The 23,867-nt window shown below is 38.4% G+C and overlaps 1 protein-coding gene across 1 annotated transcript in view; it reads right to left on the bottom strand.

The window, feature by feature from the left end:
* Nucleotides 1-22,122: 22,122 nt before the first annotated feature.
* Nucleotides 22,123-23,867, bottom strand: part of GUCA1C (guanylate cyclase activator 1C) — a 33,244-nt gene continuing 31,499 nt past the window's right edge. The window contains 1 exon segment of the mRNA XM_004286880.2: nucleotides 22,123-22,252. Coding sequence (XP_004286928.2) covers nucleotides 22,123-22,252 — 130 coding nt within the window.

The raw sequence follows: 23,867 nt of genomic DNA, 5'->3' as shown, positions 1-23,867 counted from the left end.
GTGTAGTATAATGCATTTAATATTCCCGTGAAGCACTCGGATATGGCATAGAAACTTCTATGGGGACAAAAATGTAGCTGTGGCTTGGGTGAACCAATAGTTGAAGACCAGAAGGGCAAGGTCATCAGTAGGTGTTGTTCATTTGTACTAATTAGTTACTACAGGCATCCGTTTTGATTGTGCCTGTGCCATTTTGATTTTTGAATATTCCTAATATATGTGGATGATTATCCTTGATCACTATGGAAGTCAACTGAATATATGGCAACACACACTAGATCCCACCCTCTCATACATCGGTGTCACCAGCAAAGCCCCTTAACAATTCCCAAGAAATAAAAATAGAATCTGGGTGATAAAATGAAGTCTAACCTTTTTCTTTCCTTTGTGCCTAGTCTAGTTTCGCTTGCACATAGGGTTCCACGAGCAGACGCCCTGCACCTCGCCCTTCAGACCAGAGTTCCTTGTGCAAAAGGGCTGCTCTTGACACCTCAGCTCCACGGGCGAGGGCAGAATTCAAGATGGCGGCAGCAGGCTGCACGCAGAGATGCAGCTCCCACACTGAGATCTGGAGCGAGAGCAGCACAGCCGTGCCAGCCTCTGGAGAACTCTTTCCTTTGCAGCCGATGGGATCCCTGCTTTATAAAGCAGCCCCCAAGGGACTTTCTCAGGGAGGGCGTGTACTCTGGAGCTCGAGCTCGCGCCTCTCCAGTCTTTGATCAAAGAATAAAGCTTTCCTTTGCTTCTGAACCAAACTCCTTGTTCCACTGGTTTGAACGACATTGGGCAGAGGGACCCTCACTGGGGAACGACTTGAAAGGGTTGGTAACGTTTAGTATTCAATAAGTTCACCTTACTACAGGCGAAAGAGAGAATGGAAAAGAGTTTCTAAATTGAGATTAGCATTCTTCTTGGTAATAGAAATGTAATCTTTAAATAGTTTTTAAGTTCAATTATAGAAAATACACTACACTCCCCACACATCTGACTCTGTGGACTAAGAGTTCATACATACATGAACATTTTACACACACACACACACACACACACACACACACACACACAGTCCCCAGAGTGTGTAGCGATGTCATGTTGCTATTTCATTAGTGGCTTTTTGTGTAGATTCACTTTCTGTGACATCTATCAGTATGAGACAGGCAGTACTAATTCAGCACTCTGTTTACCATCTAAAACAAAAATCTCTTCCTCTTTAGGAGAGGAAAATTTACTTCCCTGAGAACAAAATAAATAAATAAATAGAAATATAAACATATCAAAGTAAGTGACAACAAATACACTGAACCCAGTCAACTTAAGAATTCTCCCAGTAAATATCATCTAGGTGTCAAGACTCATCAAGGATGTTGTTTGTTTTATACAAACTTTCCACCAATAGCCCAATTCTCACAGGCATCTCAAACCTAATGAACTGCTCACTAGAGGAGAACAGCCTAAACACCATCCTTTTTAAAATTGGCTGTAGTCGCTTTAAGTCAGGGAACATTGGCAAGCTGTTCCCTGCCTCTGAGCCTGGCTGTCAGAACCATTTCAACTAAAACACATCACCAAAGCAGGTACACACATCTCTTTCTGTCCACATCTGGTTGGTCCCTGATGCATACTTCCACTGTTTTTAATATTTACTGTCTTTCAGTTAAGTGCTAGGGAAATAAGTATTGGAAGAAGCTGTAGAGGTTAAAATAGGAAGCTCTTTGGTGAGGTTGGCATTTTAGGAGTATAGGGTGGTCGGTGGTCAGGGGGGCACAGAAAGTTGCATTCATCAATCTTACTAATTTTAAATTCATTACTTATTTCACCCTTGAAGCCACAATGTTTGGGGCAGAGTTAGGAATAGAATCCAAGCCTTTTAACTTCAAATCAAGGTTATTTCTGTTGCACCAAACTGCTTTTAATCATATTCTGCAATGTGGGATGCGGGATCAATTTTGGGAAGCCCAATAGTATGGAATCCTCACTCTGCCTGGTACCGTGTTTTGCCAAATGAACTGAAAATAAAAGAACAGTGGGTTAGACTAACTCAGCTGATGGCAGACAAATAACAATAAATGGACAACGAAGAACAATTCTGATTACAGGGATTAATGTCCAGAGAGGCCGGGGAACTTGAAAAAAATCATGTTGTATCTCTATTACTCTCATTTTGTACCAAAGTATCATTCTTATACTTAGTTTCCCTTTCTCCAGTATTCCTCTTTCATATAGATACATTTAAAGATTTTTAATAGAGATAATATGTAAATAGAGTCTCCTTTTTCAAAATCTGACACAGTCTTATCTCTTTCTGGTCTTGAATTGGAAATGAGAGTCAGGGATTGATGTCACTATAACACAGAAGATGCTTTGGTTCCTACATGAAATTTTCCATCTTATTAGTATTTTGAAGTGATCAGGACAAGCTTTTTCACAATTCAAGAGAAAACTTTAACAACATATGAAACCTTAGAGAAAAAAAGAAAAAATGAAAATCTTGCAAGAGTATCTTCCTTCATTCCAAGTAGTGGCTGAACTGCCTCAATTTCCACACCTTTAAGCTATCTGGTGAGGCTGCAAGTACAGATAAAGAATCTATGAGGATATAATTTCCCCTTGGTTAAAAAAAGGTGATTGATGGAGAAGGCTACCCTTTCATTTTAATTCTGATGAGCTTGGCCTCTACCAGAAGCAAATGCTGTCAGGGGTGCACATTCTGATGGAGAAGGCCTGAGTTGGGGTTTAAGGCCATGGGGATCTACTGACTATGGTTGGAAATTTAACTGTTTAGTATTTTTGATACAATTTTTATTAGTTTTTGAGTGCGTGTTCTACTTACACAACTGCATTGTTTTTGAATAGTTTCCCTCTATTTTTTCCATAAGCCCAATTATTTTTCATGTACAATTTTGCAGAACATGTGGCTTTTCAAGAGTACACATGTCACTTTATAACAGAAAGACCACCGTTGCAGGTTGGGTTCTCTGGAAAGCAGACTCCAAGACAGAGTATTCACTGTGCAGAATGTTTATTACGGACGATCCATGAACAACACCTGTGGAAGGAAGTGAGCAGGGATGCAAGCTGAACAGCCTCATCTGACTCCACTGGGTAGCTGTGGAGCTAGAGTGGTCCTTAGACTGCTTATCATTGGTCTGAAATAGCTGGGGTTTTCTACCCTCCCTTTGATCAGTTATTCTGTGTGGGACACCCCCTTCTAGCACCAAGGGTGTGACCTTGAATGAGACAGCTCTCTGCAGTTGGAGCAATTCCAGAAGGAGCTGCATCTGGGGGTTGTCTGCTGATAACACATTCAGCAGCTGGGGCAACAAGCCCTTCCTTGAAGCAGGATCTGGGCAACATCATCATGTCCACCACATCCTGAGTTATAAATAAAACTAGAGACTCTCACCCACCACCCTCACGATTAATCATTCTTGGGATTTTTGATGTGTCCCAACAGACCTTTTCCTATGTATCACTGTACTGTTTCCTCTGTGTCTGTGTGTGTGTATGTGAGCGTGTAAGTAGCATTAGACCATAGGTTTTGATCCATAACTTTTTCATTCACCAATAGGACTTAGAGATCTACCTTGATTCTTTTGGATTAGCATGGCCCTAACAATACACCACTTATATGAATATTGTTAAGAACTGATATTTGCCAATCCAGTATTCATTCTACCCTTCCTCTTTTCTCCTGATTTTATTTAGGGTGACAATGTGCCCAGATAAAGCAGTACATTTTCCAGGTGCCTTTGTATGCAGTTCTGGCCAAGATATAGAAGTGGAGGTCACTATGTGAGGCTTCTAGGAAAGCTCTTCAAATGCTGCTGACTCAGCTGTCATGTACTCTCCCTCCTGCCTTCTATTTAGAGCATAGTTGTGATGCCTGAGGAGAGTGTCAGGAACCTCCCTGAGACCAGCTGGATGGGAGCAAGGCTTAAGGACAGCAGGGAGGAAAGGTAGAAGGGACCTGGTCTGTTGATGGTATTGTGGATCTGTTTCACCAGCCCTGGACCAACTATCTCCAAATTCTTCAGTGTGAGAAAGAAATCATCTATTTGGCCAAGGCACTCTATCTATTATGTGCACCAGGAACCAGTCCCTAACTAATGCAAGTATACTACAGTTTACCAATTCCAAGTTGATAATTTGTTTTCAACTTTACAAAGCCGCAGTAAGCATCCTTGTATAAGTCTCCTTGTGTGTGTGTATGAATGTTTCTCTAGACTAGGTTCAGAAAAGATGAATTTCAGGCTGATAGGGCAAGAACATGTTCAATGTTAACCAGAGTGACTCTAAAGACAATGATATCCTTACGGAACCAGGTTCATTTGGCCCGAGGCACAGCAAGCCAAAACATTGAGACCCCGAGGTTAGCAGCAAAGAGAGTTTCTTTGCAAGCAGCTAAGCAAGAAGATGGAAGAACAAATCTCAAGTCCTCCTACACGAAGGCAAGGGACTCAGGGTATTTATGAAATAAAGAATAAAAATACAGGGCAGTCTGAGCTGTGGGGAGCAAGGGGAAAGGTGATTGGAAAAAGGTGCGATAATCATTCTGTGCAGGTGTAATTTGGCTTCTGGGCTCTGCACATTCTGAGGGTGGAGTTTTCAGCCCTCTGATGTTAAAAGGTCACACTCTCGCATGCCTATTTGGGGGGTTGGAAGTCCCAGGTAGTCCTAACCTGCAGCTCAAAATAGATGCAGCTGACTCCAAGTTCCTGGAAAACAGCTTGGGCAGACATCTTATTGTTTAGGCTACATGCAGCTTGGAGGACTTACAAGTCTTAAAACAACCTTGATTAGTGAAGGCAGGGGAAGTGGATTTGACTAATAATTACCCACAGTTTCAACATCTCCTCCACTCTTTGTTTTCATCTACCATCAATTTCAACCTTGATATTATTACCTCTACTTTTTCCCAATTGATGACCACAACATTGTTTTATTTTGCATTTTCTAGATTATTAGTGGTAAACATCTTTTCATATGTTTGGTGAATAACTGTGTTGCCAAACTATGTACATTTTTCCATTTGGTTGCTTATCTTTTTCTTACTGATTTTTAGGAATTTTTCACTTGACATTTAACTTTCTCTTTATATCACGATATTTTAAACCTATGATAAAAAATTAAATTCTGGAATTTTATCAATTTAAGTTTAATGTTAGTTGATAATACTTCAGAATTTGGTTTCTATAATAATTAAAATTATAAAGGTAATTTTTCCATAAAACTTTACTGCCTTGGAGCAATTAAGACAAACTAGATTGAATTGGAAGGAAAGCCCAATTTATAGAGGAATACAAACCAGTGGTTATTAAATTGTATTAACAAAGAAGTGTTTGGTATAGTCCTTCACTATTCAAAAAAATATTTGAAATTAACGTGCAAATTGTTTAACTTCTAATAGCTATTGCTATATCATTTTGGAAATATTTTGTATTTTATATGTTGCAGAATTTTTCAAAACCACCATCAGGGGGTATTTTTTGGAAATTTATACCTGAAAATTTATAAAATTATTCAGTTTAGTTAAATGTAACAGACATTTATTGAATATATACTAAGTGCAAGGGACCATGGCAAGATTTGTAACATGGGTGGACCTCAAGGGCATTACGTGTAAGTGAAATAAATCAGACAGAGGAAGACAAATACTACATGATCTCACTTATATGTGGAATCTGAAAAAGCCTAATTCAGAGGAACAGAGAGTAGAATGGTGGTTGCCAGGAGCTGGGGGTTGGAAGTAAGAGGGAGATATTGGTCAAAGGGTAAAAACGTCCAATTATAAGATGAATAAGTTCTGGGGATAATATACAGAATGATGACTTTAGTTAACAATACTGTATTATATACTTGAAAGTTTTTAAGAGTGTAGATCATCATATACACATACACACACATGGTAATTATATGAGGTGATGGAGGCGTTAATTAACTTATTATGGTAATCATTTTGTAATATACGTGTACATCAAATCATCGCATTGTACATCTTTAACACAATGTTATATGTCAATTATATCTCAGTAAAGCTGGGGAAAAAGGGACCATGGCAAGGGCACAGAATATAAAAAGTGAGTAACAAATCGATTGGAAGGATTGCTGTAATAATTATAAGACCTAAATTTTATTGTGCACTTACAATATACATCTAAATACAATGCTAGGTTGGTTTCAGTAAGAAGAAATAAGTAGTTGTAAATCAGAAATTGTCGATAAAGATAGGTACATATCCTTGAGGTAGTTGATCACAAAATCCTCAATATGAAATTTGAGTCAAATAATTAAAATATCTTGATAATTTCCTCTCTAAATCCCCAGCAAATTCCATTTTACTATACACTTAGTAAATAATTTGGGATCATATAACAAACTTGCACTGCACGGTTTGTGGGATCTTAGCTTCCCAACCAGGGACTGAACCCAGGCCCTCAGCAGTGAGAGCACGGAGTCCTAATCACTGGAGTACCAGGGAATTCCCTGGATCATATAAGTTTGAAAGTGAACAGCAGTTTAGCAAGGATTAAATATTTCATAAATTCTGGATAAGTAGAGTCCAAATTAACATTAACCGTACCTAGGCTACTCATTTGGCCCTTAACCAAGTTAAAACCCTGACTTTGAACCTCTGCTCTGTGGAGGCCAGGGAATTGTAGTTGATCTCAGCTAGTGCCTGGAATGGTTTGAAACAGACTTAGCATTCATAAGACTATGAAATTTTCTAGCTCCATTGCCCATCACAACTTCTCAACATTCCTCTCCAACTGTTATTATTTGCGGGGGGAGTACAGTGTTACGACTTAGAGTATAAGATTTAGGATAAAAAGCATATATTTAAGTCCTGATTTGGGGACTTAATGACCTAAGATCTCTTAAGATGATCTGAGCTTTAATTTCTTCATCTATAAATTAGGAAACTTAATAAAGACTCCCTCAAATAGCTTCTATGAGGATCAAAGAGATAACGAATGAGTGTGAAAGTTCTTTGTAAATTGGAAAGTTCTGCACAGATGCTATTATTTGTTGTTGCTGAATTAAATTGAATTCAGCTGATTCCCTTTGAAGATAGTATTAATTTTGCCTTGGTGGAGAAGAACAGCATTGAGATCTGTCTCCACGTCTTTTACGGCCCGTTGATAGTCATGGGAAGTCTTGTTAAAGGTGTGATATATCTATATCTACAAGGACATATGCATCAATATATCTCTGTATCCATATGGAACCTAGTATTTCTATGACTTATTCTGACACAGTCACTCAAGAGAGATTTGTGTCCAGGGGAAAACTTCAAGATAATAAACACACCTTGCTACTGTGAGGCCTTTATCCATAACAATGGGGAACCCAATTCTAATGAGTTACATTCTATTACATAAAGAATTCCTTTTGCCTAGGTTACAGGGAGGCTTAGTACCTAGAAGTGTCTGTAAACTGAAATGCCCAGAAAGCCAAAGCAAATTATTTTAACTAGTGACCCTGACTGGTCATATCAATACAAAGTGGTGGAAACTGGGAAGAACTTTTTGTCTAGAGGCCACAGCTGCTACTCAACAGCTACCCACTATTTCCCCAATCTTCCAACTTTAAGAGAAGATAAAAATCTAGATTTTTATGGAATTTGTTTTCCAATTTTCAAAATATACTGTGGGCAGCAAAAAATGGTTGCATCTGGCCCATGAACTTCTTACTTGGGATTCATGGCCTACAACCAACACAGGCAGAGCTACTTCCTTGTCTATTCCCTCTGAGGTTCCGATTACATCTCAGTCCTTTGTGTTTTAGAAGCAAGACCTGTCTAGGGAGGAGTGAGCAAGCAGACTGACATCAGCGGGTCAGTGGTGGCAACCTTGGTTGCACATTGTGATCATCTGAAGAGCTTTCAAAAATGCTGATGCCTAGGTCCCAATCCCAGAGATTCCAATTCACCTGACCTGGTTTACATCCCAAGCATGGGAATTTTGTAAAATTTCCCAAGCGATTCTAATGTGCAGCCCAGTTGTTGTCACCAAAGTGATAAAGGGAAGTGGAGAGTTTGCCCAGCACCTAGAGTAGTGGTTGTTAGTACATTCAGACAGAAGTGGGAAAGTGCTGAAGCCTTATGGGGATCCACATCAGAAAAGGAAATAGTTTTGAGCACTGACATTAAAATCCTAAACAGGAAAGGATTTATACAGTATTTTTAGACCATGTTTAATGTTTCAGACCACGATTAAAATTTGCATAGACTCTGCAAAGTTTGTGTTTCTACAATATTTCATGAAAGATGTTTTGTCTTACTTTGTCATGCACTTAGTTCTCTAAAGGAGAGGTAGTTGAACACTGCCACAGGTGGTGTGAAATGAGGTCGAGTACTTTTGGAACTTCAGTGACATATGCTATTCTCGTCTATCCAGCTTTCCCTCCCCTCTGGAAACAGAGCTCTTCTCTGTTGTGGAAAACCATTCTTAAGATTCAGGAGAGGGTGATGTTTGCTCCCACTCCCAGCACCTCAATATACACCAATTCAAAGAGGGTGAGCACGTGAGCAAGGTTAGCCAAGCCCCCCATCCTCCTGGCCAGTGATTGATGCAGGCAATGACCTGAGAGAGTCAGTCTTCCCTAAGATTTGATATCTGGGTGCTTTTTGGGAGGAAGGGGGGAAAAGACAGATACTGATAGAGTTGGAGCTATAGAGATAAAGAAAGAAATAGAGAGGGATAGAGAGATGGGGGGGCGGGGAGGCTCTCTTTCTTTGGAATGGAGCATTGTAAAAATAATTTAGGTTAGGTTCATTTGCAGCCATCTGTCTCAGCCTCAGGGAGGACATTGAAAAGAATGAGGCCAAGTACAGAGACAATCAGACATGAGAGATCCAAGAGCTGATACATTCTTTGAGCCCCATATCCAGCTGTCTGAATGTTTGTTATGTGAGTAGATTCCCTTTTCTACCTAAGCTATTTTAAGCTAGTTTTCTGCGGTTGACTACTGCATTGGAATTAATCTGCATCCTCAATTCCTAAACTGGTGTGAGTAGGGTCATCAATTTACTCTAAACCATGATACACACACCTGCTAAAATGGGACTTAGTTCAGAAGACAGGAAAAATGAGCTTTCTTTTCTACACCAGATTAAAATTTTATCAAAAGGGAATAATCCAAGTGGAAAAATATACCCATTACACCAGCCAGTAAATCTGCAGAGACCTAAGCTCTGATCAGGTCCAGTTTTATTCCATATACAGGACCTGAGAGAGGAGCTCAGGGAGCATTAACAGAGGAAGACATACACATCCCCTATCTTTCAGTTCATTCTCCCTAAACTGACTTATAAATTCAAAGTAATTCTAGTGATTTTTGTGGAAGTTGACAAGCTGATTTTATACTTTATATGAGAATGCCAAGGGTCAAGAATAGCTGAGACAATTGCAAAGTAGAAAGCAGATATCAGATATCAAGACTTATAACATCGTAGTAATTAAGAGTATAAATCACTGCAGAGATAGAGATAGAACAGAGCATCTATTATTTTTCTAAACTTTTTGAACAAATTTTAAACTTACAGAAAAGTTGCAAGAATAGTACAAAACAATTATCTTATATCCAGTACCCCACAACCCCTAATATTACCATCTTATGACTGACTTTTAAAATAAGCTATTTTTTATTGGAGTATAATTGCTTTACAATGTTGTGTTAGTTTCTGCTCTACAACAAAGTGAATCAGGTATATGTATACATATATCCCCTCCCTCTTTGACCTTCCTTTCCCCCCCTGCCCAGCCATTCCACCCATCTAGGTCATCAAGATGAGCTCCCTGTGCTATACAGCAGGTTCCCACTAGCTATTTATTTTACACATGGTAGTGTATATTTGAAACGTGAAACTGTTTGTTTTGTTTAAATTTGTGGTGCTTTTTTTCCTATTATCTGTGACCTTGAATACTGATTAACAAACACAAAGAAAAGTTTTCAGTTGTATTTTCTACTTTGCACATTTTCTTTCCTGATGACTTCCCAATCTTTGGAGTCTTAGTGGTTTTCCTGTAAATTTGTCTGAACTTTTATATTTTAAATGTGATGTCACACTGGTACAAATAAATTCAACATATTATTTATCTTTTAATTTTTTGATCCAATAGTTTAGTTAAAAATCTAATACTTAAACATCTTTTTAAAAATCTATTCACATTTTGAGAGCTATATTGCTCTCAATGGTGACATATCATTTTACTCTTTGAGAAATATTTTGAATTCTGAAAAGAGCCAGGAACCATTCATAGCTGGTTCTGGTAACCAGAGTACAGATACACAAATATCATTTTGGTAAAAAAATGAACAAACTGGAAAACAAAACCATCAGCCAGCTGTGACGATAATATGATGATAACATTATGATTTTCTTGTGTGATTAAGAAACTGCTTGAAAGCAAATTTCAAAAGCATTTTTTAAATGGCAGCATCAGATGGATTATATGAGATCTTATGGAAGATAATTTGAAGGATAATGGAAAAAATTATTTCGCCATTCTGACTTTTGTGACATAATGAAGGGACACATGGGGTGGAAGAAAGGCTCTGCAGAGAGACTCAGAGGAGCTCTGTTAGCTCCAGTCACTATTAAGATGTATAATCATTGGCAAGTTTCACAATTCCTCTATTCATTCAACAAATACTTATTGAGCAGAAGCAAGAGAACTACAGTTCTGCCGCCTGTGGAACAAAAACCACATTCACAGAAAAATAGACAAGATGAAAAGGCAGAGGGCTATGTACCAGATGAAGGAACAACATAAAACCCCAGAAAAACAACTAAATGAAATGGAGATAGGCAACCTTCCAGAAAAAGAATTCAGAATAATGATAGTGAAGATGATCCAGGACCTCGGAAAAAGAATGGAGGAAAAGATCGAGAAGATGCAAGAAATGTTTAACAAAGATCTAGAAGAATTAAAGAACAAACAAACAGAGATGAACCATACAATAACTGAAATGAAAAATACACTAGAAGGAATCAATAGCAGAATAACTGAAGCAGAAGAACGGATAAGTGACCTGGAAGACAGAATGGTGGAATCCACTGCCACAGAACAAAATAAAGAAAAGAGAATGAAAAGAAATGAAGACAGCTTAAGAGACCTCTGGGACAACATTAAATGCAAAAACATTCGCATTATACGGGGCCAGGAAGGAGAAGAGAGACAGAAAGGACCTGAGAAAATATTTGAAGAAATTATAGCCAAAAATTTCCCTAACATGGGAAAGGAAATACCCATCCAAGTCCAGGAAGCACAGAGAGTCCCATACAGGATAAACCCAAGGAGAAACAAACCAAGACACAAAGTAATCAAACTGGCAAAAATTAAACACAAAGAAAAATTATTGAAAGCAGCAAAGGAAAAATAACATAAAAGGGAACTCCCATAACGTTAACAGCTGATTTCTCAGCAGAAACTCTACAAGCTAGAAGGGAGTGGCATGATATACTTAAAGTGATGAAAGGGAAGAAATTACAACAAAGATTACTCTACCCAGCAAGGATCTCATTCAGATTCGATGGAGAAATCAAAAGCTTTACAGATAAGCAAAAGCTAAGAGAATTCAGCACCACCAAACCAGCTCTACACAAACGCTAAAGGAAATTCTCTAAGTGGGAAACACAAGAGAAGAAAAGGACCTACAAAAACAAACCCAAATCAATTAAGAAAATGGTAATAGGAACAAACATATCAATAATTACCTTAAACGTGAATGGATCAAATGTGCCAACCAAAAGACACAGGCTTGCTGAATGGATACAAAAACAAGATCCATATATATGCTGTCTACAAGAGACCCACTTCAGACCTAGGGACACATACAGACTGAAAGTGAGGGGATGGAAAAGAATAATTCATGCAAATGGAATTCAGAAGAAAGCTGGAGTAGCAATACTCATATCAGATAAAATAGAATTTAAAATAAAGAATGTTACAAGAGACAAGGAAGGACACTACATAATAATCAAGGGATCAATCCAAGAAGAAGATATAACACTTATAAATATATATGCATCCAACATAGGAGCACCTCAATACCTAAGGCAACTGCTAACAGCTATAAAAGAGGAAATCAACAGTAACACAATAATAGTGGGGGCCTTTAACACCTCACTTACACCAATGGACAGATCATCCAAACAGAAAATTAATAAGGAAACACAAGCTTTAAATGGCACAACAGACCAGATAGATATAACTGATATTTAGAGGACATTCAATCCCAAAACTGCAGATCACACTTTCTTCTCAAGTGCTCACAGAACACTCTCCAGGACAGATCACATCTTGGGTCCCAAACCAAGCCTCAGTAAATTTAAGAAAATTGAAATCATATCAAGCATCTTTTCTGACCACAACGATATGAGATTAGAAATGAATTACAGGGAAAAAAAACGTAAAAAACACAACACATGGCAGCTAAACAATACATTACTAAATAACCAAGAGATCACTGAAGAAATCAAAGAGGAAATCAAAAAATACCTAGAGACAAATGACAAAGAAAACACAACAATCCAAAACCTATGGGATGTAGCAAAAGCAGTCCTAAGAGGGAAATTTATAGCTATACAAGCATACCTCAAGAAACAAGAAAGATCTCAAATAAACAATCTAACGTTACGCCTAAAGGAACTAGAGAGAGAAGAGCAAACAAACTCCAAAGTTAGCAGAAGGAAAGAAATCATAAAGATCAGAACAGAAATAAATGAAATAGAAACAAAGAAAACAATAGCAAAGATTAATAAAACTAAAAGCTGGTTGTTTGAGAAGATAAACAAAATTGATAAACCATGAGCCAAACTGATCAAGAAAAAGAGGGAGAGGACTCAAATCAATAAACGTAGAAATGAAAAAGGAGAAGTTACAACAGCCACCACAGAAATACAAAGCATCCTAAGAGACTACTACAAGCAACTCTATGCCAATAAAATGGACAACCTGGAAGAAATGGACAAATTCTTAGAAAGGTATAACCTTCCAAGACTGAATCAGGAAGAAATAGAAAATATGAACAGACCAATCATAAGTAATGAAATTGAAACTGTGATTAAAAATCTTCCAACAAACAGAAGTCCAGGACAAGATGGCTTCACAGGTGAATTCTATCAAACATTTAGAGAAGAGCTAACACCCATCCTTCTCAAACTCTTCCCAAAAATTGCAGAGGAAAGAATACTCTCAAACTCATTCTATGAGTCCACCATCACCCTGATACCAAAATCAGACAAAGATACTACATAAAAAGAAAATCACAGACCGATATCACTGATGAATATAGATGCAAAAATCCTCAACAAAATACTAGCAAACAGAATCCAACAACACATTAAAAGGATCATACACCATGATCAAGTGGGATTTATCACAGGGTTGCAAGGATTCTTCAATATATGCAAATCAATCAATGTGATACACCATATTAACAAATTGAAAAATAAAAAACATAGGATCATCTCAATAGATGCAGAAAAAGCTTTTGACAAAATTCAACACCCATTTATGATAAAAACTCTCCAGAAAGTGGGCATAGAGGGAACCTACCTCAACATAATAAAGGCCATATATGACACACCCACAGCTAACATCATACTCAATGTCGAAAAACTGAAAGCATTTCCTCTAAGATCAGGAAGAAGACAAGGATGTCCACTCTCACCACTATTATTCAACATACTTTTGAAAGTCCTAGCGATGGCAATCAGAGAAGAAAAAGAAATAAAAGGAATACAAATTGGAAAAGAAGAAGTAAAACAGTCACTGTTTGCAGATGACATGATATTATACATAGAGAATCCTAAAGATGCCACCAGAAAACTACTAGAGTTAATCAATGAATTTGGTAAAGTTGCAGGATACAAAATTAATGCACAGAAATCTCTTGCATTCCTATACACTAATGATGAAAAATCTGAAAGAGAAATTAAGGAATCAGTCCCATTTACCACTGTAACAAAAAGAATAAAATACCTAGGAATAAACCTACTTAGGGAGAGAAAAGACCTGTATGCAGAAAACTATAAGACACTGATGAAAGAAATTAAAGATGATACCAACAGACGGAGAGATATACCATGTTCTAGGATGGGAAGAATCAATAATGTGAAAATGACTGTATTACCCTAAGCAATCTACAGATTCAATGTAATCCCTATCAAATTGCCAATGGCATTTTTTACAGAACTAGAACAAAAAATCTTTGTATGGAGACACAAATTTGTATCCAAATTTGTATGGAGACACAAAAGACCGTGAATAGTCAAAGCAGTCTTGAGGGAAAAAAATGGAGCAGAGGAATCTGACTCCCTGACTTCAGACTTTACTACAAAGCTACAGTTATCAAGACAATATGGTACTGGCACAAAAACAGAAATATAGATCAATGGAACATGATAGAAAGCCCAGAGATAAACCCATGCACCTATGGTCCACTAATCTATGAGAAAGGAGGCAAGGACATACAATGGAGAAAAGACAGTGTCTTCAATAAGTGGTGCTGGGAAAACTGGAGAGCTACATGTAAAAGAATGAAATTAGAACACTCCCTAACACCATACACAAAAATAAATTCAAAATGGAGTAGAGACCTAAACGTAAGACCGGACACTATAAAACTCTTAGAGGAAAACATAGGAAGAACACTCTTTGACATAAATCACAGCAAGAACTTTTTTGACCCACCTCCTAGAGTAATGGAAATAAAAAAAAAATAAACAAATGGGACCTAATGAAACTTCAAAGCTTTTGCACAGCAAAGGAAACCATAAACAAGACAAAAAGACAACCCTCTGAATGGGAGAAAATATTTGCAAATGAACCATTGGACAAAGGATTAATCTCCAAGATATATAAACAGCTCATGCAGCTCAATATTAATAAAACAAACAACCCAATCCAAAAATGGGCAGAAAACCTAAATAGACATTTCTCCAAAGAAGACATACAGATGGCCACAAAGCACATGAAATGCTCTCAACATTACCAATTATTAGAGAAATGTAAATCAAAACTACAATGAGGTATCACCTCACACCAGTTAGAACGGGCATCATCAGAAAATCTACAAACAACAATTGCTGGAGAGGGTGTAGAGAAAAGGGAACCCTCTTGCACTGTTGGTGGGAATGTAAATTGATACAGCCACTATGGAGAACAGTATGGAGATTCCTTAAAGAACTAAATATAGAATTACCATATGATCCAGCAATCCCACTACTGGGCATATACCCAGAGAAAACCATAATTCAAGAAGACACATGCACCCCAATGTTCATTGCAGTACTATTTACAATAGCCAGGTCATGGAAGCAACCTAAATGTCCATCGACAGATGACTGGATAAAGCAGATGTGGTACATATATACAATGGAATATTACTCAGCCATAAAAAGGAATGAAATTGGTTTATTTGTAGAGATGTGGATGGATCCAGAGACTGTCATACAGAGTGAAGTAAGTCAGAAAGAGAAAAACAAATATTGTTTATTAACACATATATGTGGAACCTAGAAAATAGTACAGATGAACTGGTTTGCAGAGCAGATATTGAAGTAGAGAAAAGACGTTTGGACACCAAGGGGAGAAAGTGGCGGCGGGTGGGGTGGTGGTGGGATGAATTGAGAGAATGGGATTGACATGTATACACTGATGTGTATAAAATGGATGACTAATAAGAAAAAATAAATAAAAATAAACAAAATAAATTAATTAACAATTAAAAAAATAAACAAAACAAAAAAACCAAATACTTGTTGAGTGCTTACTGCATGCTGGGCTCTGTCTTAAGCACTGGAGATATGTTAATAAACCAAACAGCCAACAACTTTGCTTTGTAGAATTTGTATTCCAATGGGAAGTGGCAAAGAATAAACAAAACAAGCAGTGAAATAGTAGATTAGAAGATAAATCTATTCGAAATTTATTCCATAGCACTAGTTAAGTAGAGTAGGGCCATAGGGAGCATGAGGGTGGAGAGAAGGGACATTTGCAATTTTAAGTAGGTAGTCAGGGAAGACCTCATTGAGAAGGTGAGAAGTTAAGCATACAGCTTGAAGGAGGTGAGAGAAAAAGCCTGGTTGCTATCTGGGGAGAAGCATCCTAGGCAGAGAGAAGAAGAAAGTCCCTGAGGAGGACTGGTGCCAGGGATATTTTAGGAAGAGAAAGCGGCTACTATGGCTGAGGTGAGATGAATGAGGGGAAGAGTCGCAGCAGAGGAGCTGAGAAAGATACGGGGAATGGGGAGGGCAGATCAGTCCAAGAACTCTGGCTTTTATTTCAAGAGAAACTAGGAGCCACACGACGTTTGGATTGACGTGATCTGCCTTTTGCTTTAGCTGGAGCACTGTGGCGCTCTGCTGAGAACAGGTTGTGGAGGGAAGAGGGTGGGAGCAGGGAGTCTAGTCAGGAGGTTGCTATGATAATCCAGGTGAGGGACGATGGCAGCCTGGAGCTTCTGGTTGTGTGGGAGGTGGTAGCTTGGTAGAGAATGGGGTCAAGTTCTGGATATATTTTTTATTCAATTTTATTTTATTCAATTTTATTGAATTCAATTTTATTTTATTCAATTTTATTTTATTCAATTTTATTCAATTTTATTCAATTTTATTCAATATTCATATGGATTGCTCATAATATGATAATCGTAATATCTAAATTATCTTAATAAATTGTGAATAGTTTTGATATTATGTTTCTTAAGATGCTCATAAAAGTATAAAATGTTATAGAAATGTAAAGTGCGTGATCAGAAGGAATGATCGTATGTACTGGAGCAGGGACCAAGCGTACAGTCTGATTGTAAGACTCTTGTCTGTAAATGCATATGAGGGTTCATTGTCATTTGAAGAACATGGGCAAAATAGTAAAAGTCTGCAGCTGACAGTTAGATGACCCATTCCCTGTGGGCATGTTAAAGGTTTTGCCCACCTAGAGATAATAGTTTATCGATGACTCTTTTCTCAGATTTCATTAGAAGAGCCAATTAAATATGGCTTGAGAAGCTAGGGATTAAAGTGTCTGGGACAAGCATATAGTCTCTCTCTAGGCCAGAATGGAATCTATTCCCTAAGAAGTAGGCTTAGCTCCATGTATCTAAGGCCTTAAATATTCTAAAAGTTAGAGAAACAGCATGTACTAAGCGTATACTAGGCCAAGCTCTGTGGTAGGTGCTTATATATGTTCTCTCCTGCCATCTTCATAACAATTCATTGGAGTATTTTTAATCTCATTTCATGAGTGTGGAAACTCAGACACATTGAGGGAAAATGACTTAAAGGGTAATACAGTTCATGAGTGAGGGAGGTAGGATTTAAATTAGTCTGCAGGCCTACATGCAAGACTGATCTTTTTGTTGTATATTATAAATGAAGTATGCAGGACTCCATGGCTCCAAAGAACTTAAAAAGATCAATGCTGGGAGACAGTGTGGATGGATGACCACGGGGGTGGGTATCTCAGAGAGGAGATGTGGGCAGTTGTGGTTTCAACACCTGGTCATGCATTAGAATCACCAGGGATATCGGGGATATCAAAACATTTATTTTGAAAAAGACTTTCAGGTGACTTCTCTGTAGGCAGCCTGTCAATTATCTTCCCTTCCATTCAGGATGGGGAGCAACTCAGATTGAGGGGTTAGGCCCCAAAGTAACAAACGGAAACATAGAGCCCACAGGGAGCAACCTGAAACTCACTGGCCATGAGTCTAAAGAAATCTGGGCTTCATGCAAATTGTGTCAAACAAGTTTTCTCTTAAATTTTGTTTCTAAGCAACTAATCTTCTTGAGGTACTGAGGTGTCATTCCCTGCATTATGAATGTGTCATGGAATCATAGAAAACTAAAGGTGGAAGGGACCTCAGAGATTTTCCCCACACCCACACTGCTTTGTGAGCTGAGCAGACCGAGACTCAGAGGGGTAAATGGCTTGTCAAAGGTCACAAGAATCCGGGCCACTGCTCTTTCCACCAAGCAATTCTGCCTCCCCAAGTATTTTTCTCAATCTTGTCAGTCATCCTACTGATAAAACTTTGTATTCCCTGGGTTTAGTCTGGATGTCCAATTTTGCCTAACTACAGCTGTCCCCACAGACTCTGAGTATTGAAAAAGCTACTCCCTGGCCACACTGTTTTAACGATTTAGGTTTCTTCAGCAAGCATAAGACCCTAGCTTGGTTTTAAATGTCAGGAATTTTCTGTATTTCATTTTCATTTTAAAGGTTACTCTAATATAAATTTGGTGGGTGAGGGAGGGAGCAGAGGAGGCAGGCTCTTTCCAGCACTCATCTTTAATGCAGTAACCCTTCCTTTAGGCCTCTTCATTTGCCTCTCAGACATACACTTAATTTTAAACAAACCATATTTTCTCATTTCTTTTCCCATTACACTTATGCCAATACATTTTGGAAAGAAAAATGAAGGAAATATTTGCCCCACCTAAACCATTCTGCTGTCCCCACAAGCATACTCTTCTGCTTTAAACCACAGTTCTATGTCAGTAGACTTCTCTAGGGGGAGTGTCCTCTCTCTGTGCCAGAAAGGACCAAGGCAAGCAACAACTACACACCAGTCTCTGACTTGAGGAGAAAGAAGAGAAATTGCATTAGAGAGCTCATTCTCATCCTGCGCCAGCTGCCACTCATCTCTTTTCCCTTCTTATTTCCTTTCTTTGTGGATATTTGGGCCAAAGAAACAGGCCATATTCCTTCTGCTGCATCTTTATGTAGAGAGATGTGAGTGATAGGATTTCAGCCTTCTTTTTTAAGGGGGGGGTATTTTTATAAAGGTAAAGATTATTAGCTCCTTTAATACCTTCCCTTTTATCTTTTTCTCTTCTTAAAATAGAGTCACTTTCCTTCAAAACATCAAGGAATTATTTTTTAAAAAGAGGAAAATACATTGGAAGATCTAGGATCTCGTTAGATGCTATAATTCTACTGCCCTTTGATAAATGGGAGTGACAGTCTCAGAAGTTAAAGTTGTTGAGGTTCTTCACACACCAGTCCCTACTTGTCATGGAATCCCTTGCCTGAAATTTTACTGTAAAACCATTAGTGGGGAAACACATGGAATTCTGATAAATACAATAAAAATTCAAAAAAAAATCACTGGGCAGAGGCTCTGATTAAAGCTTATCATCTAAAGGAGGAATTTAAATTTACTTTAAAATATTCAATTCATTAAAGTAACATGACCTCATATTTCAATTAGGACTATTTCCTAGGACTCAGCGTCACAATGCTAATTTACAGAAGAAACCATAGAGAAGAACATGACTTTGGGGAGATATGGTCTTAAGAGATGGAGACTGGAAGGAAAGAATATGGTTCTGTTTTTCCAGATTTTTTTTTTTGACTTCACCTATCCATGATTTAATCTAAATTCTTTTGTACCTGAATTTCAGCTCATCTCCGTGTTAGGACCATCCTCAGCAAAACTATGTAGTAGACATTATTTTATGATTTGTTTTCTAATAACAGACAGCTAGTATCTTCACATCCTTCAACTATACCCACAAACCCATTTTCCTAAGAAGCTGACAAGTGTATGCCCTGTGGGCTTACCTACCCTTCTCACAAATGAACAAAGCTATTCTTTGGAAAGGGAAGGGAGTACTGCTCTCACCTCTCCTCCATAAGCCTTGGGTCAACTTGAGAAGAGGTAGATCTGGAGTGAGAGCTGGGTATAGTGATGGAACAGAGCTTAGAAATCTAACAGGCAGCATCCAAGAAAAAACTGAAACTGAACCTGGTAAATTAGACAAACCAGTCATAATTCCAAAGTGGGTGATGAATGGAGGAGGAGAATCCAAGGAGGCAACAGGGTGACTGGAGCCTGGGGAGGCCACCTGAGAACTCCAGGGTTCAAAGCATAAAGTGGTAGATGGGACCTGGGATAAAGCAGAGCTTGGATGCTCTTACTATGGTACCTATGGGTGGGGAGGTGTCCTTAAGTTGTCTACTGGGCTTGTCCCACGTATTCCATCTGTGCTGGTAATTAAGCTATAAACCCTCAGCTCCAAACCCATCCTTCCATATTCCTCTCTGTGGTGCTGGGCTGGGGTCCTGCTGACTACATTGCTCTGTTGCCAGCAGTTTCCCTGTTATGCTCAACCTGTAACATGTGATACTATCGGGCAATAATCTGGGAAAATGATCACTTCTTTGAGTCTCAGCTACCAGACATAAAGTGGGGATAACAGTCACGTCACTGGGCTATTAGTATTAAACAAGCCCACTGAGCACAATTCCAGAGTAAGGACTCAGTACATACAGGGAAAAGAAGGGGTGAGTTTCCCACCCTAAAGAGGACTGACCCTTCAATCGGTCAGGGCCCAGGATCAGTCAGGATCCCGTCAGGGAAACAGGAAACACACCAGTTATTTTACCAGAGAGAATTTAATACAAAAAAATGGTTAAAAAGACATTGGAGGACTGGAACAGCACAGGGAAGACACTAAAGTAACACAGAAATGGCAGGGAGCAGCTTCCATCCTAGACTGGGAAAACAAAGGGAAGGGGTTGAGGTTATTAGAACACAGAAGCCTGGAAGGGGGAACTGGGACCCATTTTTATGTGGAAAGGATATTGGGTGCCTCAGAGGAATGTGGGTGAAGAAAAAAAATGAAATCAACCACTACTGCAGGATGGGGCTGATGCTGGGGTAAGACTGTAATGATGTTTTCCTTTTCACCTCTACTGCTAGGGAGCTTAGAGTCCAGTGGGTAGCCCACCTTCACCAAATGAGCAGGACTTTGTGGCATTATGGCTGCAATGATTTTTCTCGCCTTACTTTATCTGTGATCATTTTATTTCAACATATTTTACATTACATTATGTACTTTGTAAATCTCCTCAAAGCCTACTGGAAGATCCTAGAATATTTCTACTTCCATCTATATGACCTTCATCTGTATCTTCATCAATATATTTGCCTATAACTTTCCTACCTCCATTTACACTTCATTTCTACTGCTATGTGTGTCTCATCTATAACTCTATCTATAGTTTATCCACATCTGTAACTATGGAGGAGATAGGGACAGTCCACTCCTGTCTTTGTAGTTTAAGTTGTGTGTTTTTAACTCAAATTTGAAAGTGTAATTAGGAAGCTTTTAACATAAAGACAGCTTACATCTCCTCTTCAATCTCCACTGTGCTTCCATAAGAAGCATGGCATTGACAGAGGTACTAATGGGCCTGTGATATAGAACCCAAAACTTTAAAAGTTCTAACCCATCAAGAAATCCCATTCATCATTTCATTTTTGGGAAAGGATATAAAAAATGAAATGTCAGAGCTATAATGTCAGGACTGTTTGAAATGTCAAGTGCTTATTGTTGCACAGCCTGGCTGGCTGCTGTTCTGATCAAACCTCCAACTGGCATAATAATTACAGATGATGCATCGCATTTTCGTGCACAATTGGACCCAGATTTTTAACAAATCAGATGGAAACATTCTCATTGCCCAGCTGGAAATTTTCTCCTTTTACTACATAGTTTGAGACTTTTCCTTCGGAGCAGGACATTACTACTGATTCAAGACAGCGTTCAGAGTAAGGGAGGAGAAAAAGGGCAGGAAAAAAAAAAAGTTTCTCAACAGACCAGAACTCAGTCACTTATAATATACAAATGCGACAAGAGCCATGAGGCAGCAAACACATGTGCCAAATGCACGTTTAGTCTAAGAATGCTAAACTGTGGAGACACTGCCCAGATAATCCAGTTCTATTTCAAGATGCAGACCAACTGAGGTGGGCAAGAAAACATACATGCGAGCTCTATTTTGAACTGATAGCTATGGAGGCAATCCTTCAGTTTAATCACCCCATTCTAATCTGCGGAGAGAGGACTAAAGTATAAACAGAAGCAACACTGCTTCTGTCTAGGATCTTTATGACAGTCTCTGTGGGACTTAAGTGGGTGATTCATAAGCGGATACCAATGATAATAAAAACCTGAAATCAATAGCATGTATGTACAGAAAATCACATTTCTTCTCCACTGAAAGATTTGTATCCACTGAAGGCTGGCTAAGGCATTCCCATAGCCACTTCATTTTCACCTTCCCTAGACAAGCCTTGTCAGATGGTTTGGAAGAAGCCTCTCTCCTATGTCTGTCTGGCTGTTTCCCAACACAGATTACTTTCAGTACATTGGAAAGGTCGAAACTCTTGGAAACAACCTCCAGAAGATGCTATTCTTTTTCCATGCCATTGATAAATTCTTCTAAAGTCAATTCTCCCAGAAAATAGTAAAAGAACAATTAGCAAGAGCCTTTGTCTAATACCACCCACTAGCATATACAATATATTCACTGGCATTTTTATTGACATTCATCTTTTTATATCCTTTCATCTCAACCAGACTCTCAATTCCTTGAATATCCTTATATAGAAAAGCATTCAATGGTAGGGTTGTTAGGTGAAAATACAGGTGACGAATAAAATCTCTTTTCATTTTGAGTTGAGAACATCAGGTAATGTACCTGTGTTCACATATACATTTACATCTCTACACGATATTGATTATTTGATCTTTAATCTTGAAGCTATGACCAAGTCATAGGAGCATGAAAATTGCAGACTTCTAAGATCAGAAGGAAATGACTGTTTGCAAGGCTGTTTTCAATATTCTTCTCCCTGAGGAAATAATTTCAAGGACCATCCAAAGCTGTGCAGAAGGTTAAACATTTATTCATTCCCTAGTTCTCCTCTCCTTTTCTGATTTTTTGATTTCTCATTGTATCACCTTGACTTAAGCCTTAGGTCTATGCTGACCAGCTCAGTGCTATAAAACTATCGCCTTATACCCATGGGCACCTGCTGCCTTGTTTCCCACTACCCTCATCCTACAAGACAACTTTTCAACATTTGGGGGTTGGGCATGAGGGGTTCTCGATTTAAATCATTTGGATTGTAATAATGGGCATATTCAAGTTGAAAGGTACAGATGAATTTTCTGATCTTAAGATTGTACTTAATAGGGTTTGTGGCTTGGTGGGAGGTCAACCAAGGACAAGCGAAGTACACTGAGTCACTAACTAGGGAACATGCCCCTGAGGCAGAAAGTCAGCAGGAAGTGAAAGCAAGTGTTATACTGTCCCTGTACTTTTTAATGGATAAAGACAAATATCTAAACGCCACAATAGTGGCTCAAATATAAAGCATAAATCATCACATTCTCATAAGATACTTTCCTTTTGGTTTCCATGGCAAAATACTAATATATGTTTTGTCTATTTTTTTTTTTTTTTTACAGAGAAATCTAATCTTTGTTCCTTATGTTTTCCTTATGCCAAAGAAGTCTGTGCAAAACCCCGGTAACAGCAGGTAGGATTAGAATTCCCTATGTATCCCAGGGAAAGTCAGGGGGATCATAGCTAACAGAAGAATAACCATCCTTTGCAAAGGGAAAACACACTGACTGCTAAGTTCACAACCCAAAAGATGTTTCAAACTTCTAGGGACTCAGCATGACCCACAGAGAAGTGGGAGTGGAGATAGGGGAGCTGAAATCTGTTTTGACCACTTAGTTATAATAACACTTCTCCATTCTCACTGCTGGCAAGGAAAGAAGCTGTATTGGAAGGTGCTGGGAGATAGTTGCCTGTGTTGAAAAGCAATGCAGGTTACTGATGTGGAAAAGAGAAGAAAGAAAATGCTCTTTGGGGATTCTTTTTATTGCAATATAATTGACATATTAGTTTAAGGGGTGCAACATAATAATTTGATATGTATATATTGTAAAATGATTACCACAGTAAGTTTCGTCAATAACCATCACCTCACATAGTTACAAATATTTTTCTTGTGATGACAACTTTTAAGATTTTCTCTTTTAACAGCTTAAAAGA

This window comes from Orcinus orca, chromosome 5 (genome assembly GCF_937001465.1).
Source record: "Orcinus orca chromosome 5, mOrcOrc1.1, whole genome shotgun sequence".
Lineage (NCBI taxonomy): Eukaryota > Metazoa > Chordata > Mammalia > Artiodactyla > Delphinidae > Orcinus > Orcinus orca.
The sequence above is the reverse complement of the archived record's forward strand: the minus strand, read 5'-3'. Positions and strand labels throughout refer to the sequence as shown.